General features: G+C 38.6%; 1 protein-coding gene across 1 annotated transcript in view; it reads left to right on the plus strand.

The window, feature by feature from the left end:
- Positions 1–14,034, plus strand: part of GABRB3 (gamma-aminobutyric acid type A receptor subunit beta3) — a 30,817-nt gene extending 16,783 nt beyond the window's left edge. The window contains exons 6-7 of the mRNA XM_085321603.1: positions 1,596–1,840; positions 13,660–14,034. Of these exons, the coding sequence (XP_085177729.1) occupies positions 1,596–1,840; positions 13,660–14,010 (596 nt within the window). The 3' untranslated portion in view covers positions 14,011–14,034. The remainder of the gene's footprint in view (positions 1–1,595; positions 1,841–13,659) is intronic.
- Positions 14,035–16,975: the final 2,941 nt, after the last annotated feature.

Here is a 16,975-nt window from a genome sequence, read left to right on the forward strand (position 1 = left end):
CAATGAGGTTTTCTAGAGAGCTTGTCACAGTTTCTTTAGGTAAAAATAACTCTAACGTGACTCTAACATGTCAATTATACTCCTAATTTGGCTGGAAAGTTGAGTGTTTTATACACAAAACAGTTTTTTAAATAAGCTTGTGCTGTATATGACTGCTGTATTTCCAACTGTGAAACACTGGACATCAGCACGCACTTGTTTCACAGTTTAGAGGAAAGCATTGAAAACCACATGACCCTGACCTACTAACTATACAAAATATCTCTTACAGACAATCGTAGGCTACTACTGTTGTTCCCTAGAGTGACACTGTTTACACAAACAGCTTGATTTTGAGTTACATTGTCTTTATTTCTGTCTGCAGGTAAAAGAAGCTGTGATTTCTAATATGCCACAATTTTTCTTTTGTTCTTAATTTTCGTTCTGCCTGCATTTTAGTGTCTACTTACAAACTGATGGTGTAATTATGGAATCAAAGAAAATAGTAGTGGAGGGGGATCTGTTAGAATGGCTTGCCATTTTTACCAATGCAGAATTATTCTACAAATCAGTGTTTTCAGCCTTCTGGGATTTGTGATTCCCATAAAATTTCCAGCAGAGGTACAGACCCTGCAGTTTATTGTGAGTTCAAATACACTGTCAATAAATATGCTTTTTTACTGACTTCTCAAAAATAGAGCTCTGTAATATATTTTTAAATGCTATGTCCATCCTTAGGTAAATAAATGAGGGTTTCACATACCTAGAAGATCTTCTGGGTACTTTATTAGCATCCAGTGGATCACTTTAAAAATACTACTCAGCCCCTTTTGGCCTCCTTGGCTTTTTCTTTCCTCAAGTATGCATAGCAATCTGCTTATCRCTGTTCATCTCATCTCTTTCTAACTATCTAAAAATCAGGCAACTAATCTAAACTAGTCATCTCAACCTCTTTCATGAAGATACATTGTCTTATCCTGAAACTGGTGTTTAAAATGGATGGCATGAACGGCTCAAGAGAAGTGCCTATCTCTCTCCATCTTCTATAAGGAATCTGACTTCAGCCAGCTGTTAAATTGTTAGAAATTTAAAATGAGGAATCTCTTGCCAAGGCAGCGGGCTATGCAAGCACTCTCACTTAATATGTTCATGTGGCTTTATCTGTGCAGACCCCTAATTAGTTTTGTTTCTTCCTAACAATTTCTCTCTGCTGTGTGATGCTAGCATGGTGCTGAAAGAGCACATCTTTTAGTATTTTACAGACTGTTTGCCTTCCTATGTCGGATCACTTTGGTTTTAATGGAGCAGATGCTCAGGACTGCTACACTGGCTTCRATAAAGCTATGTTAACTCACTGAAGTGATGCTATGCCGCCTGGTTTGCTAATCTCCCAGATAATGTGTAGAAAATATTGTAAGAGAATAATAATGCATCAAGCTTTAATTTTGCTTTCATTTGTGGTGAGACTCACTTGAGAGACTTCTTTCACAAATTTTTAAGCTTCTGCACACTGACAAGGGAAATTTGCCAAAAAGGAGAACAAAAACTGARGCATTATGTGATTCTGTGTTCTGCTTAGGTTTGTAAGATACACGTTCTTTTATTTCTTTGTCTAGGAATTACAACTGTGCTGACTATGACAACAATCAACACTCACCTGAGAGAGACTTTGCCTAAAATTCCATATGTTAAAGCCATTGACATGTATCTTATGGGCTGCTTTGTATTTGTCTTCTTGGCCTTACTTGAATACGCCTTTGTCAACTATATTTTCTTCGGAAAAGGCCCTCAAAGGCAGAAGAAACTTGCAGAAAAAACAGCAAAGGCAAACAACGATCGCTCAAAATTTGAAGGCAACCGGGTAGGATTCTTTAACCTATATATGGTCTTTCTTTTCCTCCTATTACAAAAACTAATTATATGAAATAAACAGAAATATCATACTTAAAAACAATGCAAACTATRTCTACATTTGTAGGCAAACTTTGGCATTTTTATATCCAAGAATCTAAATAGAAGAATGTGTTTAGATATATAGAAAACTAAATGAGTATGATTTGCATGACAAGAAACTAATAAGAAGGAAATGGAGTACAGCTAGCTTAAAAATAAAAGCACAGATTTACAAAGTCATTTATTTGACTAAATCAAATCTAATTTTRTTGTGATTTGGTCTCAGTACCTACATGAGGGAATCCTGGATCTGAGCACACTTGTTTTCCCTTCTCTTAGAGCAAATATATTTGTAATGGGAGAAAACAGATARAGGATTAGTTGTAGCATGCTAATTAGTTGGCCTGCATAGCTGAACCACWGTATGTGGCATTATCATCTGCTGGTGTTGAAGACCAGCAGAAAATTACAATACCTAGAGAAACTTTCAGATTGATTTCTGAAACAAAATGTTGATGARGCCAGTGCCAATTACATACCAGCATATTTCTTTGCCTTGAGTATTAGTTAATGCAATGCATTTTTTCTCCTTTGAAAAAAACAAAACAAAACAAAACAGGGTAATCAACACAATATGATATTAGCAAATATCAATTTCAACTGAAAGTCTTTTTTTKGGCTAAAATGATTCCAGTGAGGCCTTTCCATTCAGTTCTGTGGTGTAAGACTGTTTTTTCTATCATTTATAAATTAAAAGAGTTCACAGTGACAAAACTACTGCCTGTTTATTAAATAGAAATATCATAGGAGTAATTGCAGACTGTATTTTACGATTCTAATGGCACTGGCTGCTATACAGAAAATGCAATACAGAACTACGCCTGATTGTCAAAAGCTCATCTCTGTGAAATATATTTTGAACCAATAAACTCATTTTTGTCCACTGTATTATAGAAACAGAATCTCATCACAGTTGGCAGCACTGCTTAGGACTAAGCTAGCAAGAAGAATGAATTCTCTTTCTTTGAAAATAGATAATTATAATAATAAAAAAACAGATGGAAAAGAGTATTACAACTGAAAGCAATAGAGAATTTTGCTGCAAGCAGGTAATGCAGATGTATGCACTAAGGTTCAGTTCTCCCAGTGAGAACCATCTGGCAGATCTCATTCATTTAAATGATTTAYGTAATTCAGTATAAGTCTTGTTAATGGGACCAGTATCTCCCCATGTCTGAATTTTCTTCTGTATTGAGATCAATGGATCTATGTTGTTAAAAGAAGCATGAACACCTTAACTAATGAAAACAAGGGGTTGTCATACCGAGATCATGTCATGTGTATATCCCATATCTGATCATACCATTTTTCAACATTTTATCTCACTTTTGACTTACGACCTTTTCTTTTCTTTCTGGACCATCCTAAGCAAATACTGTGGGTTGTTCTGAATTTTCTTCTGGTTTAATATTGACCATGCATGGACTGAACTTAGGATACAGATTCAGCACACCAGAGGTAAATGAGTGTGCTCCTTTGTTCCTTAGGGATCCTAGCTGCAAAATAAAACTCTGTATACTTGGTTGAAACACATATACTAATAATGAATGTGAATATTTACTGTTCAAATACATTTAGGATAAATCACATGATACGTTCCCATTCTGTGAGTTAAACATTTTGTCTGCAGGGGGTGAAGTCAACAGAGCTTCATTGCAGTCATTAAAATCAATGCCTTCAGAGGATCGTTGCCAGAATGCAATAAAGACAATGCCATTGGTAGAGCTGAATATAAATCATAGAATGATAGAATCAGTGAGGTTGGAAGGGACCTCTGGAGATCATCTAGTCCAACCTCCCTCCTCTGTAGGGTCACCTAGAGCATGGTAGACAGGGTTGCATCCAGGCGGGCCTTGAAGATCTCCAGAGAAGGAGACTCCACAACCTCCCTGGGCAACCTGGTCCAGTGCTCCATCACTCTCACAGGGAAGAAATTCCCCCTCACCTTCAGTCGGAACTTCCTGCACTTCAGTTTCTGACCATTGCCTCTTGTCCTGTCACATGGGACAACTGAAAAGAGTTTGTCTCCATCCCCTTGACACCCTCCCTTCAGGTACTAATAAGATCCCCCCCCCCTTTTCCTCCATATGTTTGGAGATGACATCCAGAATGAGCTGTTCCATCCSCTTTCCAGGGATGGAGGTGAGGCTGACTGGCCTCTAGTTGCCTGGGTCCTCCTCCTTGCCCTTCTTGAAGACTGGAGTGACCTTGGCTTTCTTCTAGTCCTCAGGCACCTCCCCAGTTCTCCAGGACCTTTCAAAAATGATGGAGAGTGGCTTGGCAACAACATCCACCAGCTCCCTCAGTACCCATGGGTGCGTCCCATCAGGGCCCATGGATTTGTGAATGTCTAGCATGCCCAGAAGGTCTCTAATCCTATCCTCCTCAACCAAGGAAAGTCTTCCCTTCTGTGGACTTTCTTCCTCACATCCAGGCTACAGGATTCCTGGGGGCTGCCCTCAGCAGTGAAGACTGAAGCAAAGAAGGCATTCAGTAATTCTGCCTTCTCTGTATCCCTTGTCACCAGGRCCCCCRCMYCATTCARTAGCGGGCCCACATTTCCCTAGTCCTCCTCTTGCTGCTGATATACATACATATATGTATATATACACATACATACATACATATATATTTATATATTGTTCTGCTGGAACAAAAAATAGGCAGAAGGTGCAGATTCAGTGGGTGTAGGATGTCTAATCTGAATTTCTTATTTGGGAAACACTAACCAAATCTCCAGAGGAGATTGCTCAGAGCAGATCAATCCCATGGTTTTCAGTACTGGCAGTTCAAGGGAAATCCATCTAGCAGAACCACTTTGGACAAAGTGCTCCAGAGCACTCAGTTACCAGGCCTTCCAAAGACCTCAGCTCTGAAGCAGTAAAACTGTTTCCACAGTCCTGGGCCATGCCCACCATGTGCTGTGCTATACAGGCATCCATGGATATAGCAGGACAGGTGGTCATTCCAGAGTTTTAACGTATTTGCCATGAATGTACATGAAAGATRTACAGCATTGGCTCTGACCTCTTCAGGAAGAGTAAAGAGGCATCAGATTCCAACCTTTTCTTCAGTGGGTCTTGAAGATCGTTGAATCTGATGGAAGTAATGGCTTCTTGGCTGTTGCTGGCTTCTTACTGTAGAGTTGTGACCAAGGAGCTGGATGTCCTGGGAGAGGGTCACGAACTGAGAGGCATAGTGCATGGTAAGGGAGACTTAGAGGCATAGATTTAGACTATCTTGCATGAACTCAATGAAATTAYAGCTTTTGTCATTTCACCGAGGCTTTGGGCTTCCGTGGAGCCTATTTCAGTTCAGAAGGGCAAGGTGTCYAATCCTGGGAAATATTTCATATTGGACATGATTTAGGCCTGAGCCACATTTTTTTTAAAAAACAAAATACCTAAAAACTAGAAGCACATTTGCAGTTATCTCCACTATTTGGTGACTGTGAAAATGTGCACTGAGATGGAAAGAAGATTAAAAAGAATTYAAATATAAAACTGAAAAAGGCATTATTTTTAGTTTGTTTCTGAGACTACTATTTTTGGCTGATTTTTGTTGCTGTTTTGTTTTAGTAATTGACTTTGTTTGCTTATGAACCGTGTGCATGAACTCCCTGTCATGGATTTAGAGTCCTAGCTCAGAGCACCAGAAAAAAAAAACGAACAAACACATAAACAACATTCCRCTTATTGTCCACATCAGGAGCTGTAACCTGTGGGTGTAGTGACAAAACAGCTCTGTGCTATATCAGGTCCAGAAATTGAGCTTGAGTCAGTGCTCAGATAGGAGGGGCTATGGCGCTGTGGAAATCCCTTGTTTATTTTTGAAGGCAGAACTTACAGAGCACAATGGATTGCCTGGAGTTCAGGCCCTGAGTTTGACCATTRCTCTGGARGTGGCTGAGGCTGGGAGTGCTACTGGTGCAGCACATTTCTCTCTCAGGCAAAGGGAACAGGAGAAGGACAAGGGAAAATGTCATGATATTTTCACTCAGGAACATTCTAGCCCAAGGAAACCTGTAAAACCAGCAGGGAAGCTGATACTGCAGTTCATTTTTTATGTATCGGAGGAYTGAAGTCTGGCATGCAAGCTACCAGGTTTGGTTGTAAACACTCCTCTTACATGTGCAATAAAAGGGCTTTGCATGCTTTCCTGGTCTTACTTGATTATAGAGCAAGAGACTTTTAAGAACAAMAATGTTCAAGGCCACAGAATCCGTAGATTTGGGTATGATTCTATTTTATCTGATAATTGCTTCATAAAGTGGCCACTGTTGACACTCTGAAACACTGTTTCCTGATGAATTTGTTCACACCGTACTGTGTTGGAGGGGTGAGAGGTCTGGATTCAAAAAATTGGCATTGTGGTACAAATAACTGTATTTCCCGTCATGTTGGTAGTACTGCTACAGACACRTCAAGCTTTTAGGCACGCTTCTCTCCTGCGCTGCTGACAGGCTGTTGCTGAGACCTGCTGTGCTGTGGAGGACTCTGCCAGCTGCTGCCGAGCTGCCTGCCGGCGTCCCTGCCGCCCCGTCCGGCTTCGTGTCCGGCTCTGTCTCTGTGTYGAAGCCAACAAGCACAATAGCTCCAGGCGTAAGAGCCCCTGTAGCAAGCGAACGGCACAGCCAGCGTTCTCACATTGCAGAGGCGGCAAAGAAAAGCAAGAGGGAAAGGAAAACTGTGCCCTATTTTCTCCTGCGTAGCACTATTTGCAGGTAGAATGGTGACTGAGGCGTGTCTGAGTAACTCGAATTTCGGCAAATGGTTTCAGAAGATTCAAAGCTGGTGAGGATGTGAAACCCGAGAGAACCTTTGCAAGTGGCTCGTATATGGATCAGTGGTTGMCTACAAAGAAAATTTCACGCATAGCCATTTCTTCTTTTGACTCCTTTTTCATCCTATTTTATTTTGGATAACACACTTTAAATAGTATTCCTTTCTGAGCTTTTTCAGCCTATCCCTGTAAACCCTGGTTGCTGGAGATAATCATAGGATACTCTTTCTTTGCATGAACTTTCTACTGGTTTCAGTTTAGGATTGAAAACCTTGATACACTGGGTTATGTATGGGGACAAGCTCTAGGAAGAACTGAATCCTGATTTTTCATAAAATAGTCTGCCTGTGGTATTGGTGCCTGAAGTSCTGTGTTTATGGAAGAATTTCACACAAAACAATGAATAGCCCKTAAAAATGTTTTCCTTGAAAACTGATCACCTGTTTCTCGAATCAGTTCTGTTTCTCCTGTTTGTGTTGGCAGTTTCAGGTTTCATTTGTAGCTTGCAGCACTTCAGTTTTGTTATATAAATTGTTGCTTTTAAATAAGGCTCAGATACAGCCTAATTTACAACYAAATCAGCATGAGAGAGCTCTAAGGCAATCCTGTTTTCACTTGTTGTTCACTCTTGTGGTAGAGGCTTCTGGCAAATCAGCTGCTGAGCATGTGTTTTGGGTATTGCTCCTTCTGGGCCAGTCCACAGAGGTTATGATTTGTTACAGTCCCCTGCTAAAAATATTGCTTCTTAGTTCAAGCTGTGGCAATTTACGTTTTCCGTTTGGTGGGACTGAGAGTTCAGCCCCAGGGTATCAATCAGGAGGGTAACTATCACACAGGCTCATTCAAGCTTCAAACCCCTGTGGCTGCCAGACATGTGGGAAGAGCTTCGTTTGAACAGAAATAATACATAACCCTTTGTAAAAAGGCCCTTCTAGTTCAGTAGTATTACTTTTTTTTTTTTTTTTTTTCCCCTGCTGTGGAGATCCCTAGTTCAAACTCCTACTGTTGGCCAAGGCAGCGGCTTCCCATCAGGCGTTATTTAGATTAGAGGTCCAGGCTGCTTTTGTCTACTTAGCGCTTTTAAAGAATTGATAATTTTAGAGCTGATTCTCACAAGTGGGATTTTATTCTGAGAATGAGTGTCTTGGCTGCCGTGGTAGAATTATCATTCAAATTAAATTAAGAAATATGAGAATAGCAAAGCTGGCAGTATTCTGTGCATCTTCATTTTTTCTGGRTACTTTTCTTGGTGCTATTTTGAATAGTGGGATATTTTTGAAACATGAGTGTGATGAGTAGGTGCCAAATTTTGAAAAATATCTCTCAGGGCAACGAACACAATTCCTGTGGGAAGAAGTCTAGTTCCGTAGCATTTATGATAGAGGCACTCAACGTACACTGGGAGAGTCACACGTGTACTTACTTTGTTCTACAATAGCTTTGCACAAGTATGAATGGTGCCAATGCACACGCCATAAGAAAGATTGTATGTACAATCCATAGTACAATCTACAGATTGTATGAATCTACAGATGATAGGAAACGTAGGACTAGGGCTGACCATACATTTATTTCCTTTTCTTCATCAGTTCAAATTCATCAAGGTTAATATCAGTGATATTAATATGCAGCTTCCTATGCCTTTTTATTTTCATACTTGCCTTTATTTTCAATATTTTTCCATCTTTCCAGTTCTGCTGGCTGCCCTAGGTTCTACTGGGCTAGTAGTAACATAATTTTCTCTTTCATTCGTTTATGCTTATAAACAGTTATAAACTGTTTGCATATGGCAGTTATAACTGCCATAAACAGTTAGATTAAAATGAAATTTAGAGAAACACCAATTTTTAGACTCAATAGTGAGAATATTCAACAATATCATTTTTTTGTGTGCCTGCAGTTCTAGATTGTTTAAAAATATCAACAGTCTAATATGGTCAATGAATTTTGCTCTAGGCATAGATAACACTTAGTTCCTGATAGCTTACTATTCTATATGTTGGAAAGCCGTTTACTCATAAGAAGATCAAAACTGCTGGCAGGTAGTTTACCCCTTGCATAACTACATATGCACCAGGGCAGATCAGGTAAGAATCAGGTAGCTGGAGTCTAGATCAGAATTTCCACCCAAAATAATTTCCATTTTATAATAATTTTAAGAGATACCTATTTTTCATGATAATGTAGTTGCATAATAATTTTGGTGTAAAATATTGCAAGACTAACTACAGAGACAGCTTTTCATGCTGTTCTTGAAAGCCGGCATTTGTATTTATATTATTTCATATGACRGAAAGTGTTTACATGGTATTCACAAGTTTGGGATTGATGAACTCCTGAATATACCTATTGGATTTGAGCAAAATATTTCCTTTTTCTTGTGGAACAGAGTGAAGAACTTACCAGGAAAAAGAAATTTAATTGTAAAGTACTCCTTAAAATTTATGAAGTATTAAACAGAGAACTAAATGAACCTTAAATAATTCAGATACTATTTACTATTTACTACTAATAGTAAATCAAGCTTCATGGTAGGTTTCTGACCATAATAAAGTGTTTTCAAATTGGAATTAAAATGGAAGTTTTCCAAGAATCTTGATTAGAGAATAGTATTCAATAGCAGCTTTTTTTCTTTTATTTCTATAAAAATACAATACTTAGCATCTTAAGAAGACCATATCTTATTATCTATAATTAAGGAGTAGATTTGAGGCTCTCCAGGAGTAAAAAGAATGTTGAGRTTCAGATCTATAATATAAACTCCAAACAGAGCAGAACTTACTGTTCTGCACACGATTGAGCATATTGGTGAAGTCATGTTCCTCCAAGAGTAAGGCCCAGGGTTTCTTTATGAAACTCTTGGTAATCCTCTTTTTAGTGTCAGTTAGATAAGCTATGACCATTTTTCTGTGATGACGTTAGGCAACTAGAGTCTTCATTTTTTTTTTTTTTTTTTTTTTTAATGTGACATGTCTGGTTTAGAAATGGCGAACCTTCTGAAAGGAGCGTGTTTATATATGTGCAGAATGCCTCAAAGTGTTTCATATTTCTCAGCTTCTAACTGGAATTATGTGAGAACTAATCATTTCACCCTTGTGCAGGAACTGTAATTGTGCAGAGGTGGGAGGAATGGGGTTTGATTAAAATTGATTCTGAAATAAGAGCATCAGTTTTGCATATTTAGGTCCATGCTGATTCAGCAGGGAATTAATTAATGATTTGGTGCTCAGCTGTTTCCATCTGCTCTGATGAGCTTGCTGGGAAGCACTCCATGGAAACAACCAACTCTGGATTATGTCAGGAAAGCAATGGGAGTATGGGCAGCGGAGCCCAGCTGCAGGGAAAAGGGTAATGAATGGGTTCACTTTGAGCCACATTCAGAGAAGCAGAAAGAAGATCGTATGGAGGTCCAGGGAGAGAAGACARGATAGGAAAATCTTTAAGTTAAAGTAGGATCATTACTAGGGGAATGAGGGGAAGGCAGCTAAATACAGAGTAACTTCCAGTTTTTAGCAGAGTTTAAAAACAAAGCTTAGCATTAATATTTTGGGGAGAATTTCCAGTGCACAATGATATTTGTGAGCCAGATAATAAGACTGTATTCTAAGGCTCATAGGGAGTAAAACTAAGTTTTGTCAAAGATACTGGTCAGGTTCTTAATCATAGGATGGATCATGTATCTCTGCAGCCATGACCATCTGTAATCAGCTCAGTGAGTTTTCTTAATCTTAGTATGTACCTGAAGTAACTGCATGGCTTKCCTGAAGCCCCTGAGGTGCCCTCATGTTCACTCATGGAGGGTTTTGCCTGTACCTTCAGGCAAACATGAATCAACTTGCACAGGACACCCTGCCATTATCAGTTTGCYTCTTTTACTCATCAAAAGAGCTGATGTCTGTTTTTCAAAAAGTCACTTAAATCACTCAGAAGTCATGCTTATGTACAAATACTTTTTAACATGTTGCATATATTAACTATTCATACTTCACAATATCACCTTAAGACTGCCACAAAGCATTACTGTATATTGCTCTCATTCTGTTGGGAATTTAGGTGGTTTGTCCAAAACCTCAGAGGGAATTATTATAATTTGCAGAACAGGTCTCAAGAATATCTGTGGACCAGAAGAGTGATTTCAGTTTCTGCAGAGATCATCTTCTCTCCATCTGCTTCTTCTTTGAATTTGCCATGCCAGTCTCTCAGTCTATTAACCAGGGCATACATTTTCAAATATGTATTTCCAAGTATGTTTCATTTTTCATTTTGAGAAAATATATGCTGTAATGCAACCTCATAGGACATAATGTTTTGTTCAAACAGGACATTTACATAAACATTATAACAATCTTGGCCACCTTTCAGGCTTGATTTATAGATGCAGTGACTAACAATGAAAATTGGTGGTATCGCTTGTGGAATGGAAGATCAGAGGCAGAAGTTACAGTAGGGTGGCATGTAATGTTGGCAGATGAATCAGGCTATAAAGCGTGATCAAATAAGTGAAATCAAAGTAATACTTTTGTGGGACAGGAGAACCTTGACTGCATAGGTTCTCTTGCCCTCACCCTCTAAGAGTGCAGGTTGACACCTCACAAAAATCCAGTACTCAGTATGGAAGGAGAAAGTACCCAAGGACAGGCTAATGTCTTTGTGTGTGTGTGTGTGTGTGTACTGGTGGCAGACAGAATCAGGAGAGATCAGGAAGTCCCGAGGAAATAAGCAAATGAAATGACATCTGTAGGGATGGAAGGACAGGGAGCAGAGACCACCAAAGAGCAKCCGATACTGTCAGAGCAATAGGATCACGTGGTCTTTGCCAGCCTTTTGAATAAGTTAAAGGAAAATGATATAACCGTTCTCAAAGCTTAAGAGGAGAAAGGAAAGGATATAACATGTGATGTAGTGGAGGCCTGGATGAGATACTTAGTTTTATACTTCCTAAAAAACCCCACGGATCTTAGAGATGTTTTACACCATGATGTTACAAAACCTAATCATAATTTGTACCAATTAAAAAGAACCACAACAGAACAGACTAAATAAATTATTTTCAGAGACCACTGTAGGCAGTGATGGTACCCAAGGCTGTATTTTACAGCTGTGTATATTCCCTCATTACAGATCCTGCTCAAAAGCATGAACTCGTTTTTACAAACCTCAAGCCCACACTTCTGTACCCAGTGGGTTTCTAGCATGGGGAAAATAAATTCTCCTTAATGACCCCTGAGGTTTCTTCACCCCATTATTTTGGTTCACATTGTTTATTTTTATTGATAGGCACTCATCAGCATAACATATGGCTGCCTACAACATCTTAGGTTATTTTTTCTCTACTTGCTTGTTTCTCATTCGTAGCCTTATATATACTTATGCCTTTTATATGCATCTTGGCAAAGCTTTAGTGATATACTATCATAATTGTTTTCACTGAGAAAAAAATAAACTATAGTATCTATATTTGATGAAAGAAATATCAGTTTTAAAGTATTTTAGCAGGACTGAAAAAAGTTGGATGCCTATTCACAGAGACACATAGGTTTGTATACTCCCAATGCATCACACAAAGCTTGCAAAGGAACTGCTGTCAGATGACTATAYCAACTAAAGGCCATGGTAAAAGTCTGTTTTTCAACCACTTTTATACAGATGTTTCTAGGATGAGATGTTTAACTGCACACAGCTAGATCACATAGCAGATTTGAGTTAAAGAACAAAAGTGCAGAATGAATTATAGATGAATAAATTGTATAAGCAGAATTGGAAATTATCCTGTATGCCACAGTTCACAGTCTATTTCTGACAGGGGGACTGAGTTCATTTGAACAGAGTCAACATTCATTAACTGGTTGAAAATACCCAGCCAAACAGTTATTGTAAAAAAAAACATAAACATAAAATAAATTTAGGAGTCATTTTCATTTCCTAAATGCTGGCGGGAAGGTTGGAGCTGCTCCCCGCACCAGCTTTGTCCTCTGCCTCTCTTCCAGTGGGGAGTGAAGAGGATACAAAGGCATGTGGGACCCCACCACTGAAGTTACCCAATATTGATTGACACAGCCTCATTTGGATGTTCTGTCAGTGCCACTCACTGGAACTGGAACAACTTTTGAATTGAAGGAGCCATGCCTGACTCTTAGCTGCTCCTTCTCTACTGGCACAGAAGGGGAACAGAGAGTCTACCCTGAATTTCTTAAGGAGTCCCATTGACCAGGACCTTCCTTGTGTTTGCTCAAAATGCTAGAACATCGCCCTTCAGCTCTGTGCTCACCCACRGTTGGATACAAAGGTTGAAGGGAAGAGTACCATCATCTCTTCAGTTCAGCAGCTTTCTTCGTCGACTTACTTCGTTGCTCTTTATGGTCACTCATTCAAGTGCAGTTATGCATTACTGTGATTACAAAACTGAGCAACTGACTCCAGAATGAAAAGTTTAAGCTCAGTGGATTCCCAAATTCAAAATGTTAAGCAAGCCAGAACTATTCTTGTAATTTTATCAAACTTCATATGCCCTTTGTTCATCTGACTTTAAATCCTGGATAGAAAAAAAATGTTCTAGTTAACTTTAATTTCCTACTGTAGAAGAGCGGTCAGTGACATTCCATCACTTAGCCTCACTCTCCCCCACCAACTGTTTAGAGATTTCACTGATTTATACCATCCTTTAAAACACAGCTGGTTTAGAGGGAGATAAAAGTGTGTGGTTATGCCTAATGTGTTTTTGTACTGTATGCTGGTAATACGATTGTAATCCTGTCTGTAAAAGTATTCAAATACTTGCTTGTTTTCMAGCAGCTGAGTAGTCCCATTTTTATAAGATTGTCATGTGCTTAAAGTGAATAYATACTTTCTTAAAATATGTTTTTATGAAATTTTAATGAGCTCAAATTTWGCTAGTGCATGTCAAATCTTCTAAAATAGTATCTTTTTTCTGTTTTTGCCCCCTAGGTGGACACTCATGGAAACATTTTGTTAACATCACTTGAAATCCACAATGAGGTGGCGAGCAATGAGGTCACAACTAGTGTTACTGATGCCAGAAATTCAACAATATCCTTTGACAGCTCAGGAATCCAGTACAGAAAACAAAGCTCACATCGTGAAAGCCTTGGAAGGCGTTCGTCAGAAAGAACAGGCCCCCACAGCAAGAGGACCCATTTACGAAGACGGTCTTCACAACTGAAAATAAAAATCCCTGATCTAACAGATGTGAATGCCATCGACAGATGGTCAAGAATGGTGTTTCCATTCACATTTTCTCTTTTCAACTTAATTTACTGGCTATACTATGTTAACTGAGTGACTCAACTTTTTTAAAGGACTTCAATTACAAGTGAAGTACTACTTGCCTGCAGAGTTTATATATATTTATATATAAAAATATATATATATATGAACTTTTACTATGTAGAGAATACCCATGTATGTGTGAATACATATATCATAAAATTGTGTGTATATATAAGCACACACTGGAAAGGAAAAGTATATTTATGCACACATACATGTACACGTTCGCTCTTGAGGTTACGGACAATTTATCATAGAATGCACTTCAAAGGAACTTTTTACGTTGAAAGGCAGGTGTCGTCCCAAGAACAAGCCTTGAGAAAGTAAGTGTTGTATATTATCACTACAAAACTTTGATTGTCATAGAAATTTTCAAACAGCTATAATGGTGTATATAGTCAGTATTTAGTAACATGGTTTGTAAATGCTGCCATACACACTAATCATAAAACAATAGAGATAYGCTGGTGAGTTTAAAATAAGTCATTTATATTGCAGATCCATCGACTGTAATTTCATCAAGCCAAATTTGTTTTTCTTTGCTAAAATTTCCTGGTTTTGTATGTGTTGTAATAGGTTTTTTCCCAGTCATGAATGGGCGTCATTGTTTAGTGATCTCTTGCTTTCTCTTCTGCAGTAAGTAAGCTGATCATAGGAGTGCTGCTCTAGGTCTTTGGAGACATATACGTGTTCATAATATTTCAAACAAGCATTTTAAGTGTCCATCAACAGTGAAAAGAATCTTTTGTAAGTACTGTAAATGTGCAGCACATTTTCCTTCCCTTGGACTGATTCCAGCTGCCATGTCATTTTGAAAGAGAACAGCACATTTTTAGTGTAATTTAGCTGAGAATTCAACTACTGTCAATGTGTTCTACATCTGCTATAGATTTAAAGATTGTTATTCCAGTGAAAGCATAGAAGATGTCTCAGGTTATTTGCTACTTCAACGTGAAACCGCCTAGATGTAGTCTTTTTTAAACATGCATTCACATTATTTAACATTCTTATAACATTGTATGTTAATGTAAAATATGTTTGCATAATATGCATATATGAGTATATTTTTGTCAATATTTTTCTTTTCTGTGCTTGCTATTGTGACCGCATGCTATGTCATATTTTTGTTTCTGTGGTGTTACAACTTTTTATTCTCTAGAATTGAGCAAATAGAGCACTTCTAAAACTTTGATTCAGTAATGGAGCATTTTCATATTTTATTTATATACTTACAGTATGTACACATACACTTATAAATCTAGTGTGCTGCAGTCACAGATCACAAAAGATAGCAAACAGTATGTCTTGTTTCAGCATTAACTGTGTTCAAACATTTTCTTTGTGTCAATGTGGCCAGTTTTGTTTTCATTCCAATTCATTCCCTCATCGGGATTCTAACTTTTTCAGCCTAGTAGATTGTAGTTGTCAAGGTATGCCAGTTTCAAATCTGTAAAACTGAATTTGTTATTTATCAGAACTAAACCTTTCTAAAGAAAAAGAAAATATATTTTTTGTAAACAGCATTTCTACCATGTATGTTCACAAATAACAACAAATACAGTAGCATAAATAGATAAAAAAAATCAGGTGTKGCCCTGCCAGTTCTCTGCATATAGAATTCCTGTGGAAATCAATGGGAATTTTTGGCAGATAGAGAGCTTTGAATGCTAGTTACAGACATCTGTGGAAGAAAAATGTGTAGATATGCATCTACCAAAAAACCTCAAATGGGATGAAACTGAAAAGGCTGCCTTGGCTCTGTGGTGACCTGTGTTCTCAGTACTACCTGATTTGTCTGTGAGTAAGGCAACGATACTTGTGCTGCTGCAGCGTGCAGTCCGTCGTTGTTTCCATCCCCAACTATTTGCAACTGAACTGTGAAACTTTGCTCTGGGCTGAAAGTCAGCATGGAAAATCTTGGGTTGCGAAGTCCGTGGTGTAATCCCAGCCTTGGGGCTGCTCCTTGAACGCAGCACGCTCCATGCTATTTTGCCTTGCAGCAAAACTGCAGTGTGATCCCCAGCTGGGAGCGTTCGCAGTAACCCCAGATGTTAACGCRCGCAGGATCTGCACCGCAGTCCTGCTGCATCGCTGCACTGGTGCAAAGCCCCTGAGACTGCAGTTCTCAAGCACTGCGCCTGTAAACAACTATGCAGTATGAAGAGCGTCAAAGAAAACCGTATAGCTGGAGCAGAAAAAAACAGTTTTTGAAAGCTCCTCAGTATTAGCTCCCATTGGTAAGGCATAATGTATTATAAGCTTGTTAACACCTATTGGAACTGTGAAGGCATTAAAGAGCACATTGTCATCATTATAACCAAAGTAATTAAACAATTATCCTCCTCCCAAAGTACATATTTAGTAGAATTGTTTAAAAGCCTTCCCAAGCTTTTTTTTTTCTGAATATCAAAATATAATTAAAAATTCTGAATTTAAAAAACTTACAACCTGTAGCTTTTTCTGAGAAAAATTACCTTCATAAAACGATCTTCGAGCAAACCTTTCAATAAGTGCTTTGAACAACTGTGCTGAAAAATGGGATTCAAGAAGATGGTGGTCTCATGCTAATGATTTAATCACAGCTTTTGCTTTTTCTTAAAGTCTCAGCTCCTGAATCCTGTGGTCAGGCATGGATCTTTAACAACAAGAAGAAGAGATTATTTTAGTGGTGATAGAAATGTGTATTCTGAATCTTACCGAAATCATCAGTGACTTTAGTCAGGATTTTCAAGTAGGTGGGAAAATTATAGTCCTGCCTGAGTAAAGAAGCACTATGCATTTTCAGGACTTCAGAGTGGGCAGGAAAACAAACAGGGTGTTTGAGGATGCCTCCTTCCCCTTGCACAACTGGAAGGAGGCAGGTTGCTGCACCCCCTTTCTTGAGGTAGTACTTTAGACCACCACCCTCTCCTCTCCTTGCCAAAAGTAGGCAGTTGGACATTTCAGCTTTTTCACAGGATTTCATGATGTTCAC

This window comes from Rhea americana, unplaced genomic scaffold (genome assembly GCF_003343005.1).
Source record: "Rhea americana isolate MKP2758 unplaced genomic scaffold, rheAme1 scaffold_7, whole genome shotgun sequence".
NCBI classification, from domain to species: Eukaryota; Metazoa; Chordata; class Aves; order Rheiformes; family Rheidae; genus Rhea; species Rhea americana.